The sequence below is a fragment of the Cheilinus undulatus genome, linkage group 6, assembly GCF_018320785.1.
Source record: "Cheilinus undulatus linkage group 6, ASM1832078v1, whole genome shotgun sequence".
NCBI classification, from domain to species: Eukaryota; Metazoa; Chordata; class Actinopteri; order Labriformes; family Labridae; genus Cheilinus; species Cheilinus undulatus.
In genome coordinates, this window is record NC_054870.1 from 7,957,089 (window position 1) to 7,984,342 (window position 27,254).

The window sequence follows — 27,254 nt, forward strand, 5'->3', positions numbered from 1 at the left end:
TATTTTTTGGGGTTTAATGGTGTACAGACTCATTAAAGGAGGTGATAAACACATAGAAAAATACCCTTTGAATACAGTTTAGAAACAAACATCTACATGTCTGTCCGTCTGTCAGAAACACAGAGAGATGAAGAGTTCATTCAAAGAGACCTACCTGCTATGATGCTATTAAAAAAAATCTCACATGGTACAAATATGTCAATATAAATAAAGTGATAAGAAAACCCCGGGCATGAAGAAGAATACGTCTCTGAAAAAAACTCTTCTCTGTACATTTAGTCTCTAATGAAGAGGAGGACGAGGAGGTGGAGCCTCAGCATCACATGGAATCCTACACTTGCTGCAGAAACATGCCCCCTCACCTGTGAAACCCCCCCTGATGAAGTTTAGGAACCTCCACAGGAGGTGCAGAGGGTCAACAAACAAACACATGGACTACTCTCTTTTCAGTCACACACAACCAGGCATGCATACAGTCAGCAACACACACAGGCTGCACCTAATGATTTTAACATCACCAATCAGTCTGGATCCGTTATCTATATATTCTGTTTACAACATGCCAGAGGGCGCTCTAGGATCTCTGAGGTCAGAGCACATCTGCACATTAATCTCCACGCTTTGTTTTTAACAACATAAAAAGAAAAGTTACACATAAGAATGTTGGACCATTTTTATCTATTTGTTACTAAATTATTTGGCAAGTCAAGTTTTCAGTCACTGAATGTTGCAGCTCAAATATCCAGACACAAACACACACACACTCAAAGCCTCCATCCATGTGTTCTCAGAGCATCCTGCAGAGTCAAACAGGCTTTATGGTGAACATTAGGGGGGTTAACTTCAGGTGATCTGATAATCTTTAGAGTAGGTTCAAACAAACCAGAACAGCAGAAACCTTGAACAAACCATGAGATGAACACCTGCAGCTTATTAGGATCAATAATCTGATGTTCTGCATTAATCGTGAACACTGAGGAGCTTCACACCTGTCCATTGTGTGTCCTCTTGTTGCGAGTTCACCTGAGCAGGTATGACGTCCTCCTCCTCCTCCTCTCTCTGCAGTCCTCTGAGGGTCCATGTGAGCGTGTCAGAAATCCTCCTGAAACTGAATCAAACCTTTACAGTGTTTACAAAAAGATCCAAGGATCACACCGTTTCTTTTTTTTCTTTTTTGGACAGCGATAGAGAAAAAAAAAAAAAAATCAATTTTTTAAACTTTTTTTCTTTTTAGATAAAACTACAATAAATGTTCAAAAGACTCAACAGTGATCTTTTGCTTCTTTTTAAGACAAAGTTATGTACATCAACATTTACTGTACAGGTTTGTGTTCAGGAGAAACAAAGAGTCTAAGTGTGTGCACAAACCGTCCAGAAAGGTCTTTTTAAAACGTGTTCAGTGGAAAAAGGAACTGAAACAAAAACGTCTCCGTTTGTATGTTTGAACTGAGAGGAGACGGCGACTCTGACTGGTAAAAAGGTCCTGCAGGGAGCTAACACAGCTAACCGCGCTAACGGAGCTAACTGAGCCAGCCAAGGAGACATTTTCTGTGTCTGTGGGAGGTAATATCCACCGTCTGAAGGCCCTGCCTCTCTCTGTATAATCCAGTTTGTAAGCCTTGCCCTTCTCTGAATGATCCAGTCTGTAAGACCTGCCCCCCGTCTCTGTATAGTCCTGTCTGTTTTTTCTGTTATCTTTTTTTTTTAGGCAATGTGGATCCGGGCCTTCTCGGTCTCCTTCAGCCTCTTGGCCTGCTCCTCCAGCGAAGGGGAGTGGGGTCTCTTAGCGGCGGCTCCGTTTAGAGGGTCTGCCCCTCGGCTCACTAACGTGGGGATGGAGCTGCCAACAGGGGGCGCCACGTGTTTGGATGTAGCATGTTCTACAAAGAGGAAGAAAAACAGGATTGACTTACTAACTTTGTCACATATTGGTTACTATTTTTGTTTACAGGACCAGATACAGCACCAGATACAGCACCAGATACAACCATGATTACAGCAGATAGTGTTTACATGTTATCAGGCTGATGGAGCTCTGCTGTTACTCTGCTTCACATAAAAGCCAGTTCAGACCAAAGATTCACAACAAGATGAGTTAATCTTCTGACTACTTGGTATGGGCTGCTCCATAACTTTCTGGAAGCCTGCAGGTTTGCAAACTGCTGCAAATGAAGAAGGCCATGCATCGTTTTCATGGCAACGACTCTGAGTGACTACATTGAAAGTGACTTCCTTCTTCAGCTACTGTTTAATCTGCCTACAACAAGGACATTCTGCCCATGTCGAGTTTTTAATGTATCTTGACAATACCAAAAACTCTTAGTCGCTGACGTTTTTCTGATGAAACATTTTTAAGGCTGTCCATCGTTTAAACTGAAGGGAAAAATGAGGATGTCCCTGCATGCCAGCCTTTTCACATAGCCAGAGGCACAGACCTTTTCTATTTGGCACACATGGCCCATCAAAGAAGTTATTAAATCTATTAGAAAATGACTCCTGTCATAGCCGGTGGGCTCTATCAGTTACTGAACATGCATCGCTATCTGGCTGCTGACGGCATGCTCAGAGGCCGGAGGTGTTTGGGCTCATCAGTCATAGACAGCTACAACTGCTGTTTAAGATTTTTGGGGTGCTTTTTCCTTTACTATGATAGGGTAGCTGGAGAGAGACACCCAACATGGAGGGAGAGAGTGGGGGAAGACATGCATCAAACAGCACTGAGACCAGGAATAGATCCCACAACAAGTGTGTTGGGACTATAGCCTCTGTATATCTGTATGTAGGCGCCTGCTCTACCCACTTAGATAATCCAATGCCCCTTTGTGCAGAGTTTTAAGTGGTGAGTAGGTTTTAGAAACTGTAGAGAAAATCTCTCAGTTTTAGATCCATTAAATACTTTTATCCTATGAATTATGAGCCATGGCAAATACTCATCGGCACACAGAGACTGAGCCATTATTCAGCTAATATCTAGCTTATAACGTTCTCTTTATATTCAGTCAGATTTTTTACAAAAAGACTGACAACCCTCAGTATTAAGAGATTATACAGGTAAACTTTCCAGAATTAAGAGTTCTGAGTTAAAATATATTTAACCTAAATAAAGTCTGTAATATAACTTTATCCTAATTATTTTTACTACCTTACGAGTTAAATCAGTCAGAGGCAGTTAGCTTTTGACACATATCGCTAAAGTGTGCCGTAATGGTCAGAAATCTAGCAGAAGTGCATACAGTGCAGCTTTTTAACGACCTGTGTATTGGCTATGGTCATTAACTTTCTACATATTGGTATTAAAAATAGACCTATAACAGCAAATGACACCTTAAATGGCACAGCTATAGCTTCTTGCTTGAAGTCAGAGATTGTGCCCTGCTGTCATTGTGGTAAAAATTACATGAAAAGTAATGCTGTGTTCATCGTCCCTCTTTACTGCCATTAAAAAAATGCATAACCTTAAAGATTGCTGTTTGTAGAAAGTGTAAGTTGTGAAAAGGGTTATTTATAATTGAATACTAGTAACTTCATCTTTTCTTATTATATCAAACATATTAAAGTTAAAATGACAGATTAAATGGTATTATGGAATTTTTACGACCGTCTGTCAAAACGACAGCAAAAATTCTAGTGCATCCTCTCCTCTGTCACTAATTCTATTCAATCTCTTAGCATTAGCTTTTCTAGTGTCACACATAATGCTGATGTGTGCAGCTGATGGAGGGCACAGAAGAGTTTATCAGGTTGAGGTTTCCATGTGAAAAGTTTAGTATTAAAAAAGCAAGACACAATAATTTCCAAAACTCACAGCATAATTTCACCTTTTGGCATGAACCTAGCTGCAACTGTCCTCCAGGACGTTCTAAAACAGAAGTTACGTCGTGAATCTTTGGTCTGAATTTGGCCTAACACTGTGGACTGGAGACGAGGTCATCATGTTAATTACAAACTGAGAGGACCTGCTTTCAATGTTTGTTTGGTGAACTCTTTAGTCAAAAAACGCCTTCAAGTTATCTGCTCTAAGTTCAAGATGAAGGCGGGAGAAAAACATCTATCTTTCTGGTTTAATGCTACCTTGACTTCTGCATTTTAAAGAAATAAAAAAAACTGCAAATGTTCCAAAGAAATTCAAGTTAAAAATTGTGATACCTTTATGCTGTCTCCTGAGCTTTATCACGTAAAGCATGATAAGGTTTTAAGTAAATATAAACTACCAAGAGATAGTTTCTGTAAGAGAAAAGAAATGCAGACTCTCTGCACGTTTCTTATGAAAACAGAACATCAAAAGCAAATCCCGCTACTGAGTTTATGTGTCTAACAAGGCTCTGGATAAAGTACAAGTCAGTTTATTTTGTCATGTACTTATTATCATTTAGTAAATAAAAATAGTCAACAACACTCTGAATGACATCCATGAAAAACTCACTGGAGCCGATGACAGGAATGGACATGCCTTTCTCCTCTGCTGGTGGGGGCGTCTCTGTTGGGGGGGTTGTCTCAAACACTGGGGGTTTGGGAGGGGTGATACTGTAACACAGATTTTACACCAATTTAAAATATTGTAACACGGTTTATTAATGCTGTTGAAACATGACAAAATGACACACAGTGTGTTTATGTGAGTGCAGACTGACTTGTGTCGGTTCAGAGCCAGTTTGATGGAGTTTTTCACCACTCGACAGCTGTTACTGGCCGGGAGAGGAGAGGAGGCGTCAGGCAGCTCCATGCTGGGCAGTCTCTGAATAACACACAACACATCTGATTTATTTCCTTTGATCTAAGGGGTTTTATATCTGCGAAGTCCATATTAATGTCAAGTACTATTAGACAAGAAAGCAATAAAGTCGCCATTACGTTCTTTATTTTGTTTTCCATGTTAAAATCATAGTCACACACTATATATAAAGTTATGAAATGTCAGTTATGAATTCACAACAACAACAGAACAAGTCTTTACTTTCTGTCATTGAAATCATGGTCATCAGAGAAAGGGAACTTAGTTTTCAAACAATTCAAATAGAATATCTGAGACCCTGAGGAGTAATGGAGGCTGATGGAGGTGAGTAAGGAGGTTACCTGTGTTCTGGAGGTGTCAATGGTTGGAATGGGTTTAGCCTTTGATCCAGAGAGGGGGGTCTGGTGGACACATAACATGTTAATAATGTTTCACATGTGCACAAATTAAAAACAGTGAGTTAATAGCACTTACTGTATTGTTCCCTTCTGTGTCAGAGGGAGGATACGGCTCTTTGAATGTGCAGTCATCGCTGGATACAGCCTGCAACACAGAAAGTCATTAAACAGTTATGCCAAAATAAAACCAATATATTTTATGTAATGCAGTGACTCCAAGAGGACTTTTTTACTGTTATCTTACACTAAACATATAGATACTGTGTGCTGTACTGACCTCTGAGGAGTCTCTGGGTCTCTTGGCAGGGTCCTCCTCTGAAGGGGAGTGTGGTCTTTTAGCAGCGGCTCCATTAAGCGAGTCCTCCAAACCGTTGGCTTCGTCTCGAGGGCTGCTGGCAGCGTTGGGCTTGACGTCTCCACTCAGTACAGAGCTGATGGAGCTGCTGGAGGGAGGAGAGGGGGGCCTCACTTTGACGTGAGTCTCTACAGAGAGAGAGAAGGGCATCAGGATGAGCACAATTCAGTTGACCGAGCAATAGGAAACAGTGCCAACACACAATTTAAAACACAGGTTAAATATAATATTTCACATGGGAAGTGAGGCATGATTAAAGTTTTTCAGTAGTTGAGATGCTGAGCTCTGAATGTAAATCTGTCTCTGCTTTGTTATTTTCTTGTTCTCTCTTCCCTTTACTAACAATAATAACATCATGCCCCCCTCTAGTGGTTACTCTTTGCTAATACAACTGACAGTTCCTGCTTCAATGCATTAATTCTGAAGAGCGGGGCAATACCAAAAAAAACTGAGATGAAAACCAAGAATCAATTTCCTGTATGCTTAAAAGCTTTCATGTTAGAGAATCAGAATAAAAAGTCTGCTCCTCCAACAAATAACATAGGTATACCCCAAGGCTCAATATCAGGCCAATTGATTTTATTAATGATTTGTCTGAAAGTCGTCTGGGGGCTTGTTGTCACCTGATACAGTAATATAAATTTCAGCAAAGACAACAAACAAGGTAATTGAGAGATTATTATCATATATGAATGGGGTATCTAAATGAAAAAAAAAAAGACGCTGTGAGCTTTTATACCAAACACCAATTCACTCAGCAAAACTCAGTAAAAGTACTGGGAGAAGAACACGAGATGGTAAACGGATTTAATTGTTTTGTTTAGTTTTTTGATTATTGGTGATGAAGTGTGCATACATACAGTAACAAGAAAACAGAACAAAAACAGACAACCAAAAATCAATCAAACCAACAAAACAAATATACAAACCAACAAAACAAATATACAAACCAACAAACAGACAAACAAACAAACAAACAAACGGAAAAAAGGACAATGAAAAACAAGAACAGACATTAATTTGTGGTGTGGTAAGGTGCCCTGGCTTATACATATTATTCCAATTTTGTAGGTTAAGAGTAAAGGGGATGATATAAAGTACAAAGAAATTATAGTTGTCCTAAAATTGGAAAAACAAAAAAAAAGGGGCGGGCTTAATAGACTGCTAATTAAATCAGGAATAATAATTAAAAAAACAAACAAACAATAACAACGATAGTAGACACAAATAGTAAATCAAATAATGAATAAAATAAAATAAATTCATAATAATATCAATTATGTATACTTGTGTACACGTATACCTACATACATACACCATGCATATACATACACGCACACACACGCGTATCCATACATACTTGCACATACGCATTCACACACCACCACACACATTTCACATTTAACAAAGTTGTTTTGATTTTTACATAATTTTGAGCCAAGAATGGACCAAGGGTGGGTTATGTCTCGTGGGTGAGGCATAGAGTGGCTAGCAATGGCCCACAGACCTCCATTGATGTGGTGGCTGAGCCCACTCAGGGCCCAGTTGGAATATTAATATTAGGCTCACTCCCAGAGAACCATTGATTTTCTAATTATTTTAAAATAGCTTGGCTGCCCCCCTGACCCTTGAGGAGGGGGTCTGGCCAACTCGTGGGAGTTGCCTGTTGGTCAGGGTCCTATTTACATAGGACGGGGGCTAAGGGGGAGTATGGGGGTGATGTAAGGCCTCCATGGCCAGGTCCTGCCCAACAGGGGCCGCCATCCCGCTGCAGGCAGGCCAAGAACCAACAAGTAGCCATTGTCAAAACCCCTCCCAGACCAACACACCCACCACAAAATCCAGTCAAGTCTGCCCGCCACCCTGGTGGGTAGTGTTAAGATGAAAAGAGAACAAATAAAAGAAGGTAATGGCTAGTTGTTTTAAGTAAAAGTAAAACAACACATTTTTAATAAAAATTTTTAAACAAATGAAGCTTTTTTTTTTCCAGCCAGAATTGTACTATGCAATTTGCATTGTCCCCATCAAATAAATTTTGTAAATTAAAAATAAATGAATATCTTAATTTTTTGTCTTTGAGACAAAAGACTCACTTGAACAGATAACAGGGATGGACATGCCCTGGTCCTGAGCAGCTGGAGATGCAGCAGGACCCGATGCTGCAGCAGTGGGTGTGGGACCTGGAGCAGGACTGGGTGTTTTAGCTGGAGCAGCAGTGGGAGCAGCTGTGGGAGCAGTGGTGGGAGCAGCGGTGGGAGCAGCGGTGGGTGCAGCGGTGGGTGCAGGGGAACCCTCCACAAACAGCTGTTTGGGAGGACTGACACTGGAGAGCAAACAGAAAACATTAAAGCTTTAAGCCTTTTCAATATTAATAAACACGATGTGTTAAAGAAAAATGGGGTATTTATTACAACAGAGCATCAAATTAAAATGCAAAGACTCAGGTAAGTGTATTTTACCTGTCTTCTGTGTCAGATGTAGGTTTGGCAGGTTTGGTGGTGGGAGAGCTGAACGGGGTCCCTAAGTCTGTGTCTCTGGAACTGTCCAGGTGAGAGCTGTCCAGAGAGATCCGCTTCGAGCTGCCCCCATTAGAGCTGCGGTTCAGCTCTGCTATGCTCTGAGAAAAACAAACAAACATGTTAAAACGATAAGATACCACCTGCTGAAATATGAAAGTCTTTGACAAAGACCTCTCACCCTCTTCTTTTTCTGCACCAGCTCAGGAGGAAGGTACTGATGGAGTTGCTTCTTCTTTACGTGTGTCGCTTCAATCTTCATCCCCTCCTTCAACATGTTGATGTTGTTGGCCTGTCTGTACACTGCACGCATACAACAGAGGTTATAGACGGCATGCAGCATGTCAGAGGTTTAGATACTGGTGCTTCACGCAGTTACAATATTCCCACACACAGAACAGGCGGCTTGTTTAGCATCCCTGAAAAAATGTAGAATCACTCCTGAATGGTTTAAACTATCATGTTTTGAGAAGTGGGGGATGCAAGATTTCCAGCTTTCCAATGGTACAAAAAAATCTCATTCAAACTAAGACATTTTTCTGTGAATGATGTTCACACAGGCTGCAGATGCAGTCTATGACAGTATAATATCTAATGTTTTGTGCAGCTGTTTTACTCCTATAGCTCAGTCCAATCAGCAGGGGGCGCTATGCGGTGACTGACCTGTGTCTGTGAAGGACTGGATGTCATAGGTCAGGTCAATGTTGACGCTCTCAGCATTCTCCACCTTCTTGAAGCTGATCCCGATGAACCACATGGACACAAAGTCGTTCCTATTACACCATCAAAACTACAGTTAGCTCAGGATTATTTGGAAGGAAGGCCATGGCAAAGAGCAAAAAGCAAGCGATAAATAAACAAGTCCTTTTTAAAAAAATATATCTTTTCTTGCACATATTTTTTCCTTCTTGTTGACTTCTAAGTTCACTACTTCAAAGTTTTGATCCAAAACTTTAATATTTTATCTTATACATGCAACAAAATTAATTCTGAAACAAGAGTATGACAGAATCGTCATAATTAACATTAAATATTTCAGCACATTTAATGTAATTTAGATGAGACATAACAGTTGAAATCTCTCCCTTTGATCTCCTGCAGAACATACCAGCAACTCAAACTTGAATGGTTTAGAGCAGTGGTTCTCAAATGGTGTGGCAAGGCACACTAGTGTGCCTTAAGGCAAGTCTTGGTGTGCCATGGAAATTTGTACTATATGTTATTACTACAACTTTATAAACAGGCCTGCCAGCAGATCTGGCTAGACCCCTGAAATCTCCCTAAAGAATGAGCCCTCCCCAGTTGTGATTTATTGATGATATCAGTGTATGTGTGTTGGATCGGTAGCATTGGTGCTATGATCCTGGCTAACAGTTACCTCATTAAGAGCTAAAAAGCATAAGAAGCTATTACTGGGTTGGAATTGGTGATGAAAGGATTCATGCTATTTTTAAACCAGGTAAACCAATTTTTCTACCCACTTTTGCCACTTCTTTTGACAACTAAAAACATGTTGCTGCCTTTTAGCATTGTTGCCAATTCTTATCACTACTTTTGACCCATTTTTTTCCACTTTTTTGGAATGTTTTACCACATTTAACCCATTGTTGCCACCTTTTGCCCACTTCTGCCACCCCCAGTCAGACTGGGCCCCAGCAACCTCTTCCCTTTATCCCCCCTCATGGGCAACCTTGACTGTTATATTATTTAAAAAAGTCTACTTTGTGTTGATATGAATATGGTGTGCCTTGAGATTCTGGCTTAAACTCAGGTGTCCCTTGGGCGAAAAAAGTTTGAAAACCACTGGTTTACAGTATTTTGGCCACCTGCATATCATATAGTCTGGATGTATGAAACTCTATGAGAGTCTTATGGCCTAAGTTTTCAGGTCAAAAAAAAAAAAAAAATTGATGAGTAAGGAAGAATCACAACCCCGATTAATGCCAAAAATATACACATATGAAAAGCTTTATTTTACAGAAAACAGGATGTCAACTAGGTTGACTTTAAATGCTGTTGTCATGTTGTCCAGCAGAGGGTACTCCATAGTTTAAACTCGAGCATTGCTCGCTGTAAATGTAGAACAAAACAGCTGAACTAACCTTAATTTAAAGATTCAAAAAAGGAATGTACAATCTGTATACAGGGCTCATGATTTTCTGCATTTAAAGTGTTTTGAGTCCTGCTTGTAGTACATTTGCCATCTGAGCTGTATTGGCCAATCACATATCAATAGGCTTCAGTGCGTACAGAGAGTGGTGAAAGCCAATCAGCATTTATTTTCCCTAACTTTTAAAAACAAATTAGAATTAACTGATCAAACCTCCATTAAAAAACATTTTAAAGTTTTTTTTACTTCTCTATTAAACAGATGAGTGCTGGGCAATTAACCGAAAATGACATTAAATCACAATGTGGCCTGCTGCCATTTCCAAATTGCAGCAGGTGCAATGTTCCTTTGACCTGAAACTTGAGTCAAAATACAATCTTTAAACTTTTTTTGCAGCAGAGATGTTAAGCCTGACATATCATGGACTCGTTCAGGTGACATTTTTTAGAATAGTCTACAAAAAATCCTGTTCTTTTCATGTTTGCATTTTTTCTTATCAAAATAAGAAGGACAAAAGCCTTTCAATCGAACAATTCATATCCACTTTGCAATACAAGTCAAAATCATCAGAATTCAATATTTTAAAAGATTTGTTCAGTCCTTATTTAGGAATAAAAGAAAGTTAAGGAATAATTGCATATCAAATCGCAATTGCAATGCTGGGGAAAAAAACACAAAAACGCAATAGATTTTCCAAAATCGTTCAGCTCTAAAACAGACCACACAAAGCTTGACATTTTGTCGTTTTTTTAATCTGCAAATGTTGAAGTTATTTGTGCAAACTTTATAACTTGATTCTCCTTAATGGTGAATAAATCACAGGGAAATTGCAATTTTTCCCCCTGGCTTGTACCACTGAAGTGAGCCAGAGTGAAGCTGCTGTATAACTTGCAATCTGCTGTTAAACTGAGACTCAAAGAATGAGTAGGAATGCTATAAAGAAATACTGCTGTATTGTTGCAGAGGTAAAAACCACATTGAAAGGAAACTCTTGCCTGGAAGATGTTTAATCCTAACTTTGACAAAATCATGGAGAAATTCACATCTTTTCCCAGAGGCATAGATCATCTATCAGGCAATGACAGACCATCACTGTGCTGTTCCAAGGTTCCAGCTTAGCAGATACTGGTCTGTTTGTATTTTTTTTTTCAAACATTCCTCAATAAGGTGCATTGTGTTGGGATGCAGATTTCACAGAATCACACAGATTTGGTTTAATTTTATTGAAATCAGACCGTCAGATTTGAAGTAAGTGATTCTATTTTTCCCCAAATTCAGTTCAAGCATCGCACGGAGTGTCAATCTGTTGTTTCACTGATGAGCAGGTTTTGTTTCTCTCTGATCTGTCTGACTGTGAGGATGAAGGGGACTCACTCGTTGCGGTTTTCTTTGGACCCGGGGAAGGACTGAGGGTTGACGTGAGCCAGTGTGATGTACTCGTTCCTCTCCAGATTTCCAACCAGAACTCTGATCTTTGACTCCACCAACCCGATCCTGACACATACAGCACACCATCAAAATACTACACTACAAACTCCTTCTGTTGGTCTAATAATCTTATGTCTTTATTACACTGTGTTCTACTTCCCACTCATGTAAAACTACAGGTTAAACAAAACAAATTCACATCATGAACTCACACTAATGTAAACAGACAGAAGTGGTCTTGTAACACTCACCATTCCAAGTGGTTTTCTTCTGTAGATGCGCTGGCAGTCAGGACGATGTAATGCCTGCAGTATAAACACACAAAGTACACAACTGTGGGCAAACAACTCCACTAACACCATGAAACATGATAGCTGAGATTTAAATATTTGTACAACATAAAACAAAGGGCATAAACATATGATAAAAATAATGTGAGCTCTGAGCTAAAAACAATAAACTATATCAGATCTGGTTCAACTTAACTTTAACACTTACTTGTACTTTTGGAAAAAGTTTGGAGGTTCAAAAAGTTTTGGCCACTCAGCTTTTCCCTGAAGAATCTCATCTGTGACGCTGAGGCCTGAAAGAACACAGACACATATATCACACACACATACAAGCAGCTGGAGACAGAGTCTAAGTGGCATTAATGTCTAAATGAGCAACCGAATGAAAATTTCATCAACATCTACAGTAGATCTGTTTATTCTGCAGCAGTGAAACAGACTGTAAAGAGGTAAAAATGCTTGTTTAGCCAAGTCTGGGGCTTATTTGACAGGTTGTGCGTCCATCTGTCTGGGCTCTTCTCATGTCTGGCAACCGTATACCTCACAGAGGCATATTACAGTTAGGCAGCAGTTTTATTCTGCAGTGTAGTCTTTTTGGTTTTCTATAACTGCTTTTTGTGATTAAAAAAAAATCTTTCTCTTTAACAAAAGGTTAATCTCTGTAGGGATCCTTTCAGTAAAGTTGTCAGACTTTTCAAGAACAAAAATTAAGTTTTACCATATTTGAACTCCTCGCTCATGATGGTGCGTGTTGACGTGGAGACGTTGTATGTGGAATTCTGCTGGGGATAGGCAGGTGTGATGATGGGCATGAGGTGGTATCTGTCAGAGGGGTTTACCTAAAAGAGAAAAAGCCATGTTTTACTAACATGTCACTTACATTTACAAACAATATAGACCAAACAACATTCAGAACCTCAAGGACAGTGTCCTGAACTTGGACTTCCTTCACAGTTGTCCATTTTAAATATGTCTAAATCTTACAGATCTGCTGAGTTATGTAGCTGCTAGGGATGAGACCAGATGCACTAGTTTAACATCGTTATCAGCAGATACAGATAAGGAAAAAATGACAAGCCCCCCCCTTTGAAAATGTCACGTTTAAAGTATTTCCCAAGTACTGTTAACAGAGCAAGCGGCCTTTTTGCAGCTTTTTCAAACATCCTAGTTTTATTTTGGATGCTTAAATTATTTTACTTTGTACACAGAAACAAAATCATCTCACAAAAACAAAAACGAACAGTCAAAACTATTAGCCCCTGATGCTAATAGTCAATAGTGTCTCCTTTTAGCTGGATAACAGCCTGCTGTTTACAAACATCCAAACTATAAGTTCTTATCTGTTGTGTCCAACCAATTATATGCAGGCATATGCCCTCTAATTATTTTTACAGGGCATATAAAGTGACTTGTTGGACAAAGTGATCTGATTTAAGGGTCAAATGTGAGAGAAATATTGACATAATAGAGCTTAACTGAAAGAGGTATTAAAAACATCATTATTTGCTTTGGCTAAATTCATATTTAATCAGTAATGTCCATAATTTTCCCAATCAGTGCATTTCTATCAACTGCATTGCATTTTTAGACCAGTCATTTCTGTGTTTGATAACAGTGGTCTATGTAAAGAAGACCTTTGACTACTCTGTAAATCCTCATCCGGGGGAGATAAGGACTTGCAATGGAGAAAGATAAATACCAGGGTCACATCAGGACAGAATAATTGCTCATACAATCTGGGTATATAACACTAACAACAGACCCTGGCAGTGCCTCTTGGGGCATTTAGGTATCAGTAGCAGAAGGTCTAAGGCAAATTGCACCCTGCAAACCGCTTTGCTGTCAGTGCGGTTCGCTTGGAGGTGGGGCTGTCTCTGCTCATGGAAAAGCCAGCATGGCTTGGTTTGGCTCGGCACGGCCACAAGTGACAATTAGAAAGCCCCATCTGTGTCTGCACAGATACACAGAAAAATAAAATTAAAAGTTTCATACAGATACTGTAATTGGTGACACTCACTCTGGGGTCCCATACAGGTAGATTCAGGTTACTGTCCTCAGGTTGTTTCAGTAACACAGGATTTGGCCACTCCCTGTGTCAACAAGACACACATGGAGAAAAATATGTTTAAAATAAAATACAAACAGGTCTCAGACACTGACATCATCTGTTTAAAGTAAGGTTTGATTAAATTCTGACCATTTGGAAAAGACCAGGAAGAATTTGTGGACGAGCGTAGCAGCAACAGCGTTGGGGTAGAGCTGACAGGTCCGAGCCACCAGCATCGCCCAAGACACACCGCCAAGAAACCCAAGCATGTTGGAATAGATCCCCCGGCCTGCAAACACATAAGCATCAGTATAAACAATGGAGGAACAATGTCAGCTCCAAAAACATACAGATGTTTTAAAAAGTAAATGTACGTAAATAATAACTAACAGTTGAGTTGACTTACGTTTGGCCCACAGTTTGATCGCTCTAAGCGTCAGTCTGAAATTTTCTTTGTTTGGCACCAGATACAAAATTTCATCAGTCACTCGACAACCTGGACAAAAGACAAAAGAAACGTAAACCACTGACGCCATTTTCACAAATGTCAGGGGCTTTCCTGCATTCAAAACTTGGAGATGGATAACTCCACCTAATCTCAGGAGGCAGGACATTAAGTTAAAAAAAATGATTTGAAATATTAATGTAGTATTTCTGCTAATAGTCAACTTGTTTTAAAATAAATATCACTGTTAAAATGTACCTGATGATCACTAAAATAGTGTTCTTCAAGCACCTAAATAGTGCACCAAAACAAAAAGTTCACTATCGACTCAGACAGGGGGTGAAAACACACAAACAGGATATACAGTCGCTAGAAAAAGTATGTGAACCCTTTGAGATTTCTTGGATTTCTGTATAAATTGGTCATCAAATGTGTTCCGATCTTCATCTAAGTCACAACAATAGACAAACACAGTCTGCTTAAACTAATACCGTGCAAAAAATGATATGTTTTTATGTTTTTATTGATCAAGCCATTTAAACACTCACAGTGCAGGGTGGAAAAAGTATGTGAACCCCTAGGCTGACTTCACCAAGAGCTAATTGGAGCCAGGAGTCAGTCAACCTGGAGTCCAATCAATGTGATGAGATTGGATGTGTTGGTTAAAGCTGCCCTGCCCTATAAAAAACACACACCAGTGTTGAATTTGCTGTTCTCAAGAAGCATTGCCTGATGTGAACCATGCCTGGCACAAAAGAGCTCTCAGAAGACCTACGATCAAGAATTGTTGACTTGCATGAAGCTGGAAAGGGTTACAAAAGTATCTCTAAAAGCCTTGATGTTCATGTGTCCACGGTAAGACAGACTGTCTACACACGGAGAAAGTTCAGCACTGTTGCTACTCTCCCTAGGCGTGGTCATCCTGTAAAGATGACTGCAAGAGCACAGCGCAGAATGCTTAATGAGGTGAAGAAGAATCCTAGAGTGTCAGCTAAAGACTTACAGGAGTCTCTGGCACATGCTAACATTTGTGTTGACAAATCTACAATAAGTAAAACATTAAACAAGAATGGAGTTCATGGGAGGACACCACGGAGGAAGCCACTGCTGTCCAAAAAACACATTGCTGCACATTTGAAGTTTACAAAAGAGCGCCTGGATGTTCCACAGCACTACTGGCAAAATAGTCTGTCCATAGATGAAACCAAAACTGAGTTTTTTGGAAGGAACACACAACGCTATGTGTGGAGAAAAAAAGGCACAGCACACCAACATCAAAACCTCATCCCAACTGTGAAACATGGTGAAGGGGCCATCATGGTTTGGGGCTGCTTTGCTGCCTCAGGGCCTGGACAGATTGCTGTCATTGACGGAAAAATGAACTCCCAATTTTATCAAGACATTTTACAGGAAAACTTAAGACCACCTGTCCACCAACTGAAGCTCAACAGAGGATGGGTGATGCAACAGGACAACGACCCAAAGCATAGAAGTAAATCAACAACAGAATGGCTTCAACAGAAGAAAATATGCCTTCTGGAGTGGCCCAGTCAGAGTCCTGACCTCAACCTGATTGAGATGCTGTGACATGACCTCAAGAGAGCCATGCACACCAGACATCCCGAGAATATTGCTGAACTGAAACAGTTTTGTAAAGAGGAATGGTCCAAAATTCCTCCTGACCGTTGTGCAGGTCTGATCTGCAACTACAGGAAATGTTTGGTTGAGGCTATTGCTGCCAAAGGAGGGTCAACCAGTCATTAGCCTAGGGGTTCACATACTTTTCCCCCCTGCACTGTGAATGTTTACATGTTTTGTTCAATAAAAACATGAAAACATATCATTTTTTGTGCAGTATTAGTTTAAGCAGACTGTGTTTGTCTATTGTTGTGAATTAGCTGAAGATCGGAACACATTTGATGACCAATTTATGCAGAAATCCAAGAAATCTCAAAGGGTTCACATAATTTTTCTAGCGACTGTGAATACAAGCATAGGGCAGTGTTATAGGATTTACAGAAAGGTTCAATAGAAAACCAGGTTAACCCTCCGAGCCCTAAGCTATTTTTAACAGATGTGTTTCACCTGGACCTTTAGACTTAAAGGCCTTTAAAACATCAACTCTGTGGTGCACAGTCAAGCTCTAAAAATCATTTTCTTCAGGACAATATGGACTTTAAGAATATGTGTATGTGTGCTGCAGCAATGTCACTTGAATTTTTAAAAAATGTTATGGGACTGAGAACAAAAGAAAAAACTAACTGCAACCTAAAACTTAAAAGGTTTAAAGATTTTCAGAAACATTAATGACTGAGGTTTTTTTGCATTTGTTCTCCCATCTCTTTGGCACCAAAGAAATAAGAAATACTCATTCAGTGACAAAAACCTTCGAAATATTTACTTAAAAAAACTTTAGCTTTTGTGAATTTGAGTCATTATCTACAGCAGTTCCTGTCTGCAGTGACTCTGAGGGACAAACTGCAGCCTTTCTGTGCCCTTTTCTCTCTATCATGAGTCATCAAGGCTCTCTTCAATTTCAAAGTCTGTTCACATGTGCTTTTGGGCAAAGCATGACGTGGCTATGGAACAGATTGCCATTGGTAATCATAGCCCTGTCCCAAAGCATCCTATGACACAAACAGACAATATTGTGGCGGGCTAACCTGCTAGCTGCAGGAATGATAGAAAGAATTGATTATAAATGTATAAAAAGACATCCAATATTGGATACCGTTGTGGATTTAATGTTTAAAGAACCTGGGAAGTCAGCCAAGTTCCAGGCTTACTAGAAAATATTCTGGAAGAGCTATGAAGGCATCACCATTAAAACAGCATGGTGGAGGGCTTTCATTGGAAAAAACAAGTATGTGGCTATGATTTATGGTTCAAAAGTTATTTAACTTTGAATAACCCGTCTCTTCTGGTTGTAAATGGAAACAACGATCTCAGAGGGTATGTCTACTTTACCCAGAATGACCAAGTGTTTTACTGATTAATGCTCCCCTCGCATCTATGACTGTATTTTTAAATGGTATACAGGGCTCAACAGGATTGTTTGTAACAATATAGTTTATGCTGAGGTTGATTTGAAAAAAATGTATGAAGAGATTTATAAGACATTACACTGCAGATTATTTTTTAGCATCTCTATTTGTGAAGTGCAAGTCAAAAGTTGTATCTGGTTAAACTTTTTCCCTCTAAAGTAATACAGTCAAGAATTATGCTGTTGTTCAACAATAAGAAATAATTTTTGTCTCTGGCCTGTGTGAGAAACATTATCATTGTCATCAGCCAAATTGTTATTTTGAACATCAATATTGTAATTGTCCCTGATTTTCACAACTGGTGCCTCACCAGATGGAAGTATCAGGCACCTTCCACTGGCAGAGCATAGCTGGTGAGAAGGAAGAGGGGTTTCACTGGTAAATGGGAGCAGTTTTAATTCCTGCTTTGTAAGCAATCAGAGGATTTTATGCAATAAACTTAGCACCCCTCTTACTTGCTTGAAAAAAAAATCCTGAATGTTGCCTGCTGCTTTCTCACATCTGCTCAATCAGACTTCATTCACAAACTATCAGGTGGCTGGCAGGAGAAGCTGAAGAGTAAGTCTAAGTAAAAATGTGACTGTTGTATTAAATATGCAGCTTACTCAGAAAACTACAAGTGTTTTTTTCAGCAGAATTTACAAGTGTGCAAACAGCTTCAAAGAAAGTGTCTGATACATTAATTCCCTGAAAGGGGCTTAGGTTTGACTTAGCTCTTAAGAGAATAAGGGCTTCAAATATTCTTACTATTTTCACAGACTATAACAATATCAGGTACAAAGGGGAAAGGCAGAGAAATCCATACTTGTCTGGATTATTAAACTCTGAAGCATTGGCTGTTTTAGTAATCAAATATCAATCCGTAAAAGTTAATTTATCTGATCTAGGAGAATAAACGTGATGTACCGTTGAGGGAGCGGATGCAGCGAATGTCCAGGTTCCTGAGGATGGAGTCTCCTCTCAGGTCTAGGTTGTCTGGGATGGACTGTAAGGCCAGTCTGGCAAAGAGCAGGTCAATCTAACAAAAACGGTTGAAAACAGAAGAGAAATGAGACAACCATCAGAGGAGTTTCCCCTGGAAACAAAGACATGCAAAGACATACAACTGATGAATGGCTGATGATTAATGAATTATTATTTTGTGGTATTTCAACACATCCACAGAAAAAAGGCCCCAATTATCTCTCCATAATGTGTTTCAGTAAAATGTAGCATAATGATACTGACCTCTATGCCATCAAATTTGAACTTTATCACAGGTACAAAAGCGTCCTCAACAGCCTGAAAGAAGCAGTACAGTATAAAACATTAGACAGTGTGTGTGTGTTTTTTTTGTTTCTTTTCTTGTTTGGGTTGTTTTTATGATAATTGTATATTTCTGTTGTCATCTGTGTAATTTTTGTTGCTTGGAAAATGAAAATAAAATGTAAAAAAAGAAAAAAAAACATTAGACACAGGCCTGAGACACTGAATGATATAATTACTGAATATATATCTGGCTTTGAGACTGTTATCATAACACTTCAGTGAGAGAAAAAACAGTCAAGAGTGTCACAAATGGATGTAAATCCATCTTAAAAAGTGTCCCACTTAAATTACTATTTGACAATTAAAAAAAAACACAAGGGTAGGCATAATTCTTTTTCATAAATATCACATGAAATCTATGACTATAAAGATATCACACTTAGACACCAAATACAGGGTTATTTCTTGTTTTTAAAAACCGGAAATGTAAACTCCTGCACGCGATCTTAATCACACAAATGCATGAGCATGTTGGTACAATTGAGAAAATGCTCTCCTCCTGTTTCAGGGAAATATCAAAACAATCACAGCTCTCCCACTCAACAAGAACAGCTAGTTTAATTTAAAATGGTTTATTAACACATATGAGATACATTTCATACACATGCCCTCACCACTTACTAGCACAACTGTCACTACAGGTACATGCCTCTTGATTTTATTATTTCTCACTCTGCCTCTCCAGCTCAAGTGCACTGAGACTGAGCTGTAGTGATTAAATCTAGCATCACTTAATTTATTAAATGACTATTACAACTGAGTTTTGATGACAGACTCACCCTGAGGTCTTTGATCTCTTCGTGCTGTTTCAACTTCTCAAAGAAAGACTGGAAAAAGTCACTTCTCTCTACATGTCGAGGAGCCACACACAAGGCATCGATATCAGCACCTGGAACAGACAAACACTTTCATGAGCGAGGGGACTAAACACAGCACACAACAGGCATTTTGTCTGACTGTACACAGATCCATGGCTTTCCAAAATCTGTGGCATGTCAAATGTTTACCTATTTTCAAACTATTAGGCACATGTCAAAGCAGATTAAAAACTAGAGCTAAACAACTTATTTTTTCACAATAACAATCGTAATCTGCACATGAGCATTTGTCACACTATGTTTTGCCCATTTTAGACTGGGTGCGTGTTTTCTGCATACGGCTGCCACAAATATCCGCCAAACCAGGACATCGCTGAAAGTAGCTACCACGTATCCAGTCATAACGAGAGACGGGCCAGATGCGATCCAATATCAGTATCAAGTCCGATATTCACATTATTTTTACACCAAAGATCGGACAAACGGCGTCGATCCACACCGCTGATCCAGATTCTGAAGTTTCCACTTGCCCATGATTGCAGCACAAGCAGACAAGGCAGACAGCAGCTCAGTCTGAGTTCAGTCGTCATATATCACTTAGACACCAAAGCGCAGTCAGATAACCTGAACATCACCCGTTTGTGTCCCACAGGGACAACAGGTGTGCTTGCTCCTCTCTAAGTTTGGTGTCTGTAATAATGCAACACAAAGAGATCCTACTGTCGGCCCTTCTGTGGCTTTAAAACAAGCTCCAGCGACCACCTAAACAACTGTTTAAAGGTGTTTTAAGTCATGACTTGCTTGTTTTAAGTCCACGATGATTCAAAGAAGCAGGCTGTGGCATTTAGCGAGGTAAGAGAAGCAAGCAGGAGAACACTGGCAGTGAGGCTGACTGTAAACATGGTGGCTGCCAAGTTAAATCTATGATAAATATAGGACTTCTGACAAATCCTCACAAGAAAAGTCCAGTTAGCATATCCTTCTCTTGCGTTTATTGTGAGTATTCACATCAGGAATTGTAGTGCTTTCAGTAGCAGCCAAGCTTTTGGCAATTTTTCTCATGTATTACCTCTACCGAAATAAACCCTTAACATATCATGCTAAGTTGAATCACTGTTTTTTTCCTTTTTACTTATTTAAAGAGTTAGCATATACTTTTGTAGATATTTCCACATATTTACTTTTTCTGCAGTGATGAACTTTTATCTTATTCATCTGCTACAGTAGCCTTGGACTGAAAAAAACAAAACAAAACAAAACAAAAAAACCCCAGTGGATTGGCCCATCTCTAGTCTGAACCAACTTTGAGTCACATGACCTGAAGCACATCTGGTTGCCACTTTTGTGTTGTGTGAGGCAAGCCAATACACTTATTCTTGACTAATCTACAAAAACAACAACAAAAATTACCACCACCTGGGTTAGTGTCCGTGGGGTGAGAGGGTTGTATTTTAATTGATTTTAAACAGTTTTCCTTCACCATTGCGTTCTTTCACTTTTGTTTTTTAATTATTTGTGTGTCAAGATCAATGTTACCATCTCGCCGGATGCAAAACACATCTACCAAAGTAGCCTGAAACCCTTAGGAGCTATTCATGTTGACTAAACATAGCTGTAAATACTGTCAGAAATTGGTTGATGACACTGAAGTACAGCAACGAGAAGAGTTTATTCAAATAATATAATCTATGAAGAAATGTCCCCCCACCTGCTCTTTCTCTGCTCTTCCTCCTCTACATTGTATGCATGTGTCAGATGCTGTCAGAGGTCATGACCCAGAAAGTGATAACAGTTGAAGGGGGTTTACATTTGAAATCCAAAAATGGCTTAAAAATATATCAACAAAAATACACTGCATTTATCTGGTAGTCTTCTTTAATAAAATAGCATCTATAATGCAGAAAGAATAATACGTCAAAGTCATTTTTGTCTGTCAAGGAATCCAGGTGTGCCAGAGGGCCCCATCGGACTGACACAACTCAAAATAAGCCACAAAGCCAGCAGAGTTGTGGTAATGTTCACTATGTCCTCAATTGTGCCGCCCCTGAGACCACTCTTCATGTAAACAAAGCCGTGTGTGTGTGTGTGTTGTATTATGAACTGATGATATATGTACCAGAGGTAGGCTGTACACAGGACAACCTGTGCATGGAGCAACAGGCTGGGGGGAACTGGGGTGGGGGGAAAACTGTGCTTCAGCATGGTACAAGGCACCTGGGCCTGATGTGAGTGTGCCCTGTCGAAACTGGCGAAAAGCTGATTTGAAGTGAATTCTGTTTATGAGGCACGGTGTGATCCAACAGTTTCACAAAGAGCATAGTACTGATCACACAGAGTTAATAGCTTTTGCAAACTTCACATTCTTGTTTCTAGTTGGGCCTTTAAACATATAGTGAAATATGTATGAGTATATATATATATATATATATATATATATATACATATACACACACACAAAAAACATTAAGGGATATGAAACCACAAGATAAATAAAATTAACCCAAAGAGTTTCTGATCAACATGCACATTTATGGCTGATCCCTCTCCAAAAAGAGAGAGAGCAGGAAGTCTGACAACTGCATCTTTAAGTACAGCTCCTTCTGTTACAACCTCACTACCGCCTCAGCAATGTGTTTACCGTCTTTAGACATTCTGAAACTGAACACTTAAGATCTTCAGTAACTATTAGGGATGCAAGATGTTACAGGCATAATATTTGCAAATATAAGTTTAAAAAGTTAAATATCAGTATCAGCAAATCTCAAAACTTCTGCTGATATATACTGTTAATACATCAGCTGTACACATCAGCAGTATGAATCGCATGTTGGCCTTAAAAGCAAAACGTTCATCACGTACAGTTGGCTTCCTAGGGCACTACACACTCAAGGAAGCACACTGGATTTGCACACTATTTGCACTGGAGACACTTGGTATTCTTTACAATAAAAAAAAGGTGTGTATATGTATATTTGTATTGGCCAAAGTCACTTTAGAAATATCAGGATATCCAATATTTGTCAAAGTCCATTATCATGCTCCTCTATTAACTATCATTTTAAATCGTACGTTCTGTTCGATGTAACTTATTTTTATCCTTTTTCTGTCTCATGTTGTCAGTTGTTTAGAGCACGGAGGAATTCAGACACATTCACACCTGCAGTCCACGCTGAGCCTGTTTACAGCTTTCAGCCCAAACTGGTCTTTACAAAAACCCTGAACAGCAGAGAACATGACAAAGGCAGCCTGTGTGTGTTAATGTTTTCAGACTGAACTCAGCTGTATGAAAACAAAGACAAATACATGCTCACACAGAGACGACTGCTGTGACTCAACGGTTACCTGTAAACAGCCAATCACGCACTTTTAAGTTGGATGTTATAAGACAGCACCAACATTAAACAGGGATTTTACGAGTAAATATCTAGCAGACAAACCTTTTGTGTGAACTCCGAGTCTGTATGAACCAAATGTAAAAATCTTTCCTCCAACACAGCTGATGGCTGACGGAGGAAGGTTCTGTAGAGAAAAACATGAAAAGAGAAGCCAAAAGTAAGTTTTAATCTGATTTAATAATAACTACAATAAAGTAAAAGCTTTAATAAAACACAACGTACCTTTAATTCACTGATCTCTGCGATCCATTCTTTAACAAAGTTATTCAACTTTCCCAAAACTGCAAGTCTGAAAACAGATTTATGACAATTATATTCACAGTCCATTTTAATAAGTAAACACCAGACAGTGGGCTGCCACAGTGATGGTGAGGAAAATAACACCTACATTCAGGCTCCACATTACGCACGTGTGAAAGTAAGCATTAATGTGTATTGATGTAAATACCACAGAGGCATGAACACATTATCTGCGGAAAAATAGACTTATAACAAATGCAACCTTTGAAAGGCTATGAAAGTGACCATTAGAGAAGTGCTGCTTTTTTCACATGCAGTGTTAAAAACGTTAAATACTTTGTAATATTGTCTCAGTATAAACCCATTCAATCTGTTATTTCATGGCAATCAGTATCATAAAATATCAATAAGCTGAAAAAGACTTTAGATCTTTGATCAGATTTTTATTAAAAAAACAAACAAACAAACAAACAAACAAACAAACAAACAACCAGGGGCAAGAGAACACAAGTGATTCCCTGAAATTAACTGGTGGGCAAATACTGACATTACTCAAGTCTCAAAGACCTACAACCTGCAGCATTCTGACTTTTTCTGCGTTTTGTTTCTTGTTTAAATCAGGAAGTACTCTGCACACATATTTCATGAGGCAGGTGTGTTAGAAGGGAATCAGTCCATCAAAAAGTGTAGTTAACTCCTGAACTCTAAGTTAGACAAAAACACTTTCACACTTTAGACACAGTGTGGGAGTTTGCCTGTAATTTTTGACTAGTACAGAAATAATCCAACAGTGGGTGTCTATATTTTTTTTTGTTGCACTGTTATCAAAACAAGTGTCAACAAGTGTCAGGGAAGGATGTGTAAATTCATGTTAAATACAAATGTATGCATGCTTTGCCTTACCTGTGATTCAGCTCCTCTTCATCCTCAAACACCCCAAAAGGTTTCATAGCATCACAGAGCTTCTTGGTGTACTGGTGGTCTATTTCTCGTGGGGGGGCCAGGCTGATGGCAGAGGTGATGCCATAGTGTTTCTGTGGCTGCTGCTGCCCACCCGGCATGGTGCTGCTTAGACAGGAAAACCACAGGTAAAAACACTGAAGGTTTTCTTTGCTACTTTTCAAGACAGCATGCTTTACAATGAAACAACCTCAGTTGTTTTGATGATCTGCAGGACCAAAATTTAGCTTTAAAAGCCCTTAACCCTTTACCTACTGAGCCGGCGCCGGTGCTGTGTTTTATATGTTCGGAGTATTATTATCGTAACTCTGTCAAAGTTTGTCTGATCAGAAAATTCTAACAGTGTTGGAAAGCTGAGAATTGTGGACATGGGCATATATGTGGTTCATTACAGTACTCGCAACCATATGACGTGGGCATTCATAGCAAAACACCAGAAGTATCGCAAGCTCGCTACACGGATTCTCAACACTGTAACTCCTCGAAAGTTTGCTCAATCTAAAAAAATTCAATGCTGACAGAGAGCTGAGAATCTGCACTTTCTGGCAATATATGATGTGTGGTATATATATTACAGTAATGTAGAACAGCACCGCGAAAACCGCAGCTTTGGCAGAAGATGAGTGAGAAAAGGAGAGTGAAGGAAGACAGTAAAAGGAGAGCGAGTGAGAGTGTTTTGTTTTCAAAAAACAGCGTTAGATAGTAGCATTTGTGCGTGTCTGTCACGTGCAATAACAATATGTTGCTTGAGAATGTTGAGAATGCATTTTTCCACCTTTATTTGCACTAATTGTCGCCTGCGTATATAGTGATCTTTTGCACTGTGTTTTGCACACCCAGAGTCCTAGACTTAAAAATGACTGGTGGTTGTTCTAAACATGTATAGGTTCACATTTCAAATGTCAAATCAAAACTTCATGAGCAATAACAAAATTTATTCTCATAAAAGCCGTGAAAAACAAATCCAGTTTTGTGTTTTTCTTCTTTTAAACTGCTGACAATTCCATATAATGTGCAATAATCATTAACCAGATGTTGACAAGTCAAGTTCAGGTACTCCTGGGAAAAGGGACCAAAGCTCTCAGACTTAGGGCATTTCCAGATTATTTTACAGCCAAAATAACAAAATATGTCTAAATCGCCATTTTTATACTCAGTAAGTAAAGGGTTAAAGATCTTCAGTCTTTTAACTCAAGAGGGAGGGACAGCACTCTCTCAATTGTAAAAGAAAAACATGGACATTTGTGAAATTTAAACAGTATGCAAGCCTTTGCTTACAATTTTAGTTAATACCTAGAAATTCATAACATTTGAGTGCCTAAGCATCTCTTTTCCTATGTTTTTATGCTATAGTATCAAACAAGTATCAATATAACCAGACTTTTACCTAAATAAAATCAATGTTTAAATTCTGGTATCCAAGACAACCTTAAAGATTTCCACACTGCATGCTACTATGACAGCCCCTCTGTTTAAATAAAGAACAAAAGCAGTTATAGCTGCAAAATAACAGGTAAACATTTTTTGGTATCCATTTTTGATCAGCTTCAGTTCGTTTTAACCAGGCTTTATTGGTACGGGAAATACACGTTTAGATTGCTAAAGTAAACGTTGAATTAACTCAGAATCATAACGATGAACTTTTACAAAATAAGATCATAAATTTAAGTTGCTAATGAAACGGATAACGGCAACTTCCTTCAGACTACACTGAGATTATGACATAAAATTAAAGACAAAGAAAATGAAGAAACGCTGTAATTAGAAAATTCTAATTCAGATGTAAAACCATCAATCTGATCTGATCTAAACCATTTAATGACACTCCATGTTATTACCGCGAACGGTGTGTAAACACTGAGCTACATGCTCTGACAGCTAATTGCTAAATATACAACACTGACATCTCAACCCTGCTAACGGTTGTATGCTAATGTGAGGATTTAAATGTGAAAACGAAGTTTACCGAAACAAAAGAAACGTGTTTAAGGTGTTGGAGCGTTCAGCCACAGCTGGCGGTGAGCTAATGTTAGCCGAGGAGCAACAAACAGGCTGTGAGCGCTAACGAATTAGCTAATTTAGCAAGTTAGCAGACGTTGATAGCAGCAACGGCGATTCCAATCAGTTTTAACTTCTTGCTTCATTTAGCATCTGACGTCGTTCAAACCCAGAACAGAATTCAGAAAGATAAATCCAATCATTTTGCTCAATAAACTGACCGTCTAGTTGCCCAATAACAAACACCGAGCTAGCCGCTAACAGGCCTTGTTTGGTTGTTGTGACAGCTAGCTAACATTAGCCTTTAGCCTATTCTTCAGGACTCCCCTGAAAACGTTAGAAAATGTTGATACATGTAAAAAGTGGCGCGTGCATCACTTACCTCGACATTTCTTTCATGACACTATAAAAGGCTCGCACTGTTTTTTTCTGCTATAAACCCGTAAAAAGTGTGAAAAGTGAGCAGGTGGAGGTGATAACAGCCTCGACCTGATTACAACAGAGAGCATTCAAACCTCACACCGACCCGGAAACACTTCTTATAACGTAACGAATCACACCGTAACACTGGCACTAAACTCATACCTCACTGAAACAGTCTGCGAAACTGACATAAAGCCCTCTTTCAGCGTATTCTCGGGGTTTGAAAGGTACCAAACACAGCAATAGTCACCATAAGGTCGTTTTAACGTGGAAAACTGCCAAAGTGAAGAAGTTCAGTCTGAAAACGTCTGCGTGAGCAACGCCGCAGCCAGGGCCTGAGGTCACGTGACCGAGGCCTGACTCGGAGGCCAGTGTTAGCTGGAAGCTACATGACTGCCATACATCTAAATTGTCAAAATGTATAGATCGTTTTCCGACATAGTATGTTTAAAACTATACCACTTATCTTATTTTAATGATAGACAGTATTAATAAGAACTGACGTTTTGAAACTTCTTCTGTTTAATTGGTTTAATCACAATTGAAAGAAAAACCCTGCTCCCTAAAATACTCCCAAAGTTTACAGATATTTTGTATAATTTTGACAGAATGCAAAGTTCTGTTTGCACTTTTCACTGTTAATGCAAATCATTACCCAGTATCAAGGTCCTCTGTTTTTCTTGTTGCAGAATCAAACAGGTAGTCTATCGTTATTGCTTGATATTAAAAGAAAGATATATATATATA

General features: G+C 39.1%; 1 protein-coding gene across 3 annotated transcripts; it reads right to left on the bottom strand.

Annotated features, from left to right (window-relative positions):
- Window positions 1–26,836, bottom strand: papolg (poly(A) polymerase gamma). Of its 3 annotated transcripts, none has more exons than XM_041789603.1 (24): window positions 26,758–26,836; window positions 24,030–24,191; window positions 23,109–23,175; window positions 22,929–23,010; window positions 19,453–19,562; window positions 18,593–18,646; window positions 18,272–18,383; window positions 14,283–14,372; window positions 14,027–14,165; window positions 13,847–13,919; window positions 12,548–12,668; window positions 12,038–12,122; window positions 11,791–11,844; window positions 11,486–11,605; window positions 8,665–8,774; window positions 8,183–8,304; window positions 7,945–8,102; window positions 7,579–7,808; window positions 5,408–5,613; window positions 5,207–5,275; window positions 5,074–5,133; window positions 4,632–4,735; window positions 4,424–4,524; window positions 1–1,880 (listed from the first exon to the last, which is right to left on the bottom strand). In XM_041789603.1, exons 2-24 carry the CDS (start codon window positions 24,185–24,187, stop codon window positions 1,705–1,707), a joined length of 2,601 nt encoding a protein of 866 aa, XP_041645537.1. In that variant the 5' UTR covers window positions 24,188–24,191; window positions 26,758–26,836; the 3' UTR covers window positions 1–1,704. The 3 variants fall into 3 exon arrangements, with proteins under 3 accessions (XP_041645537.1, XP_041645534.1, XP_041645536.1); XM_041789600.1 differs by lacking the exon at window positions 26,758–26,836 and adding an exon at window positions 26,670–26,747; XM_041789602.1 differs by lacking the exon at window positions 26,758–26,836 and adding an exon at window positions 26,467–26,621.
- Between the last annotated feature and the right edge of the window lie 418 nt (window positions 26,837–27,254).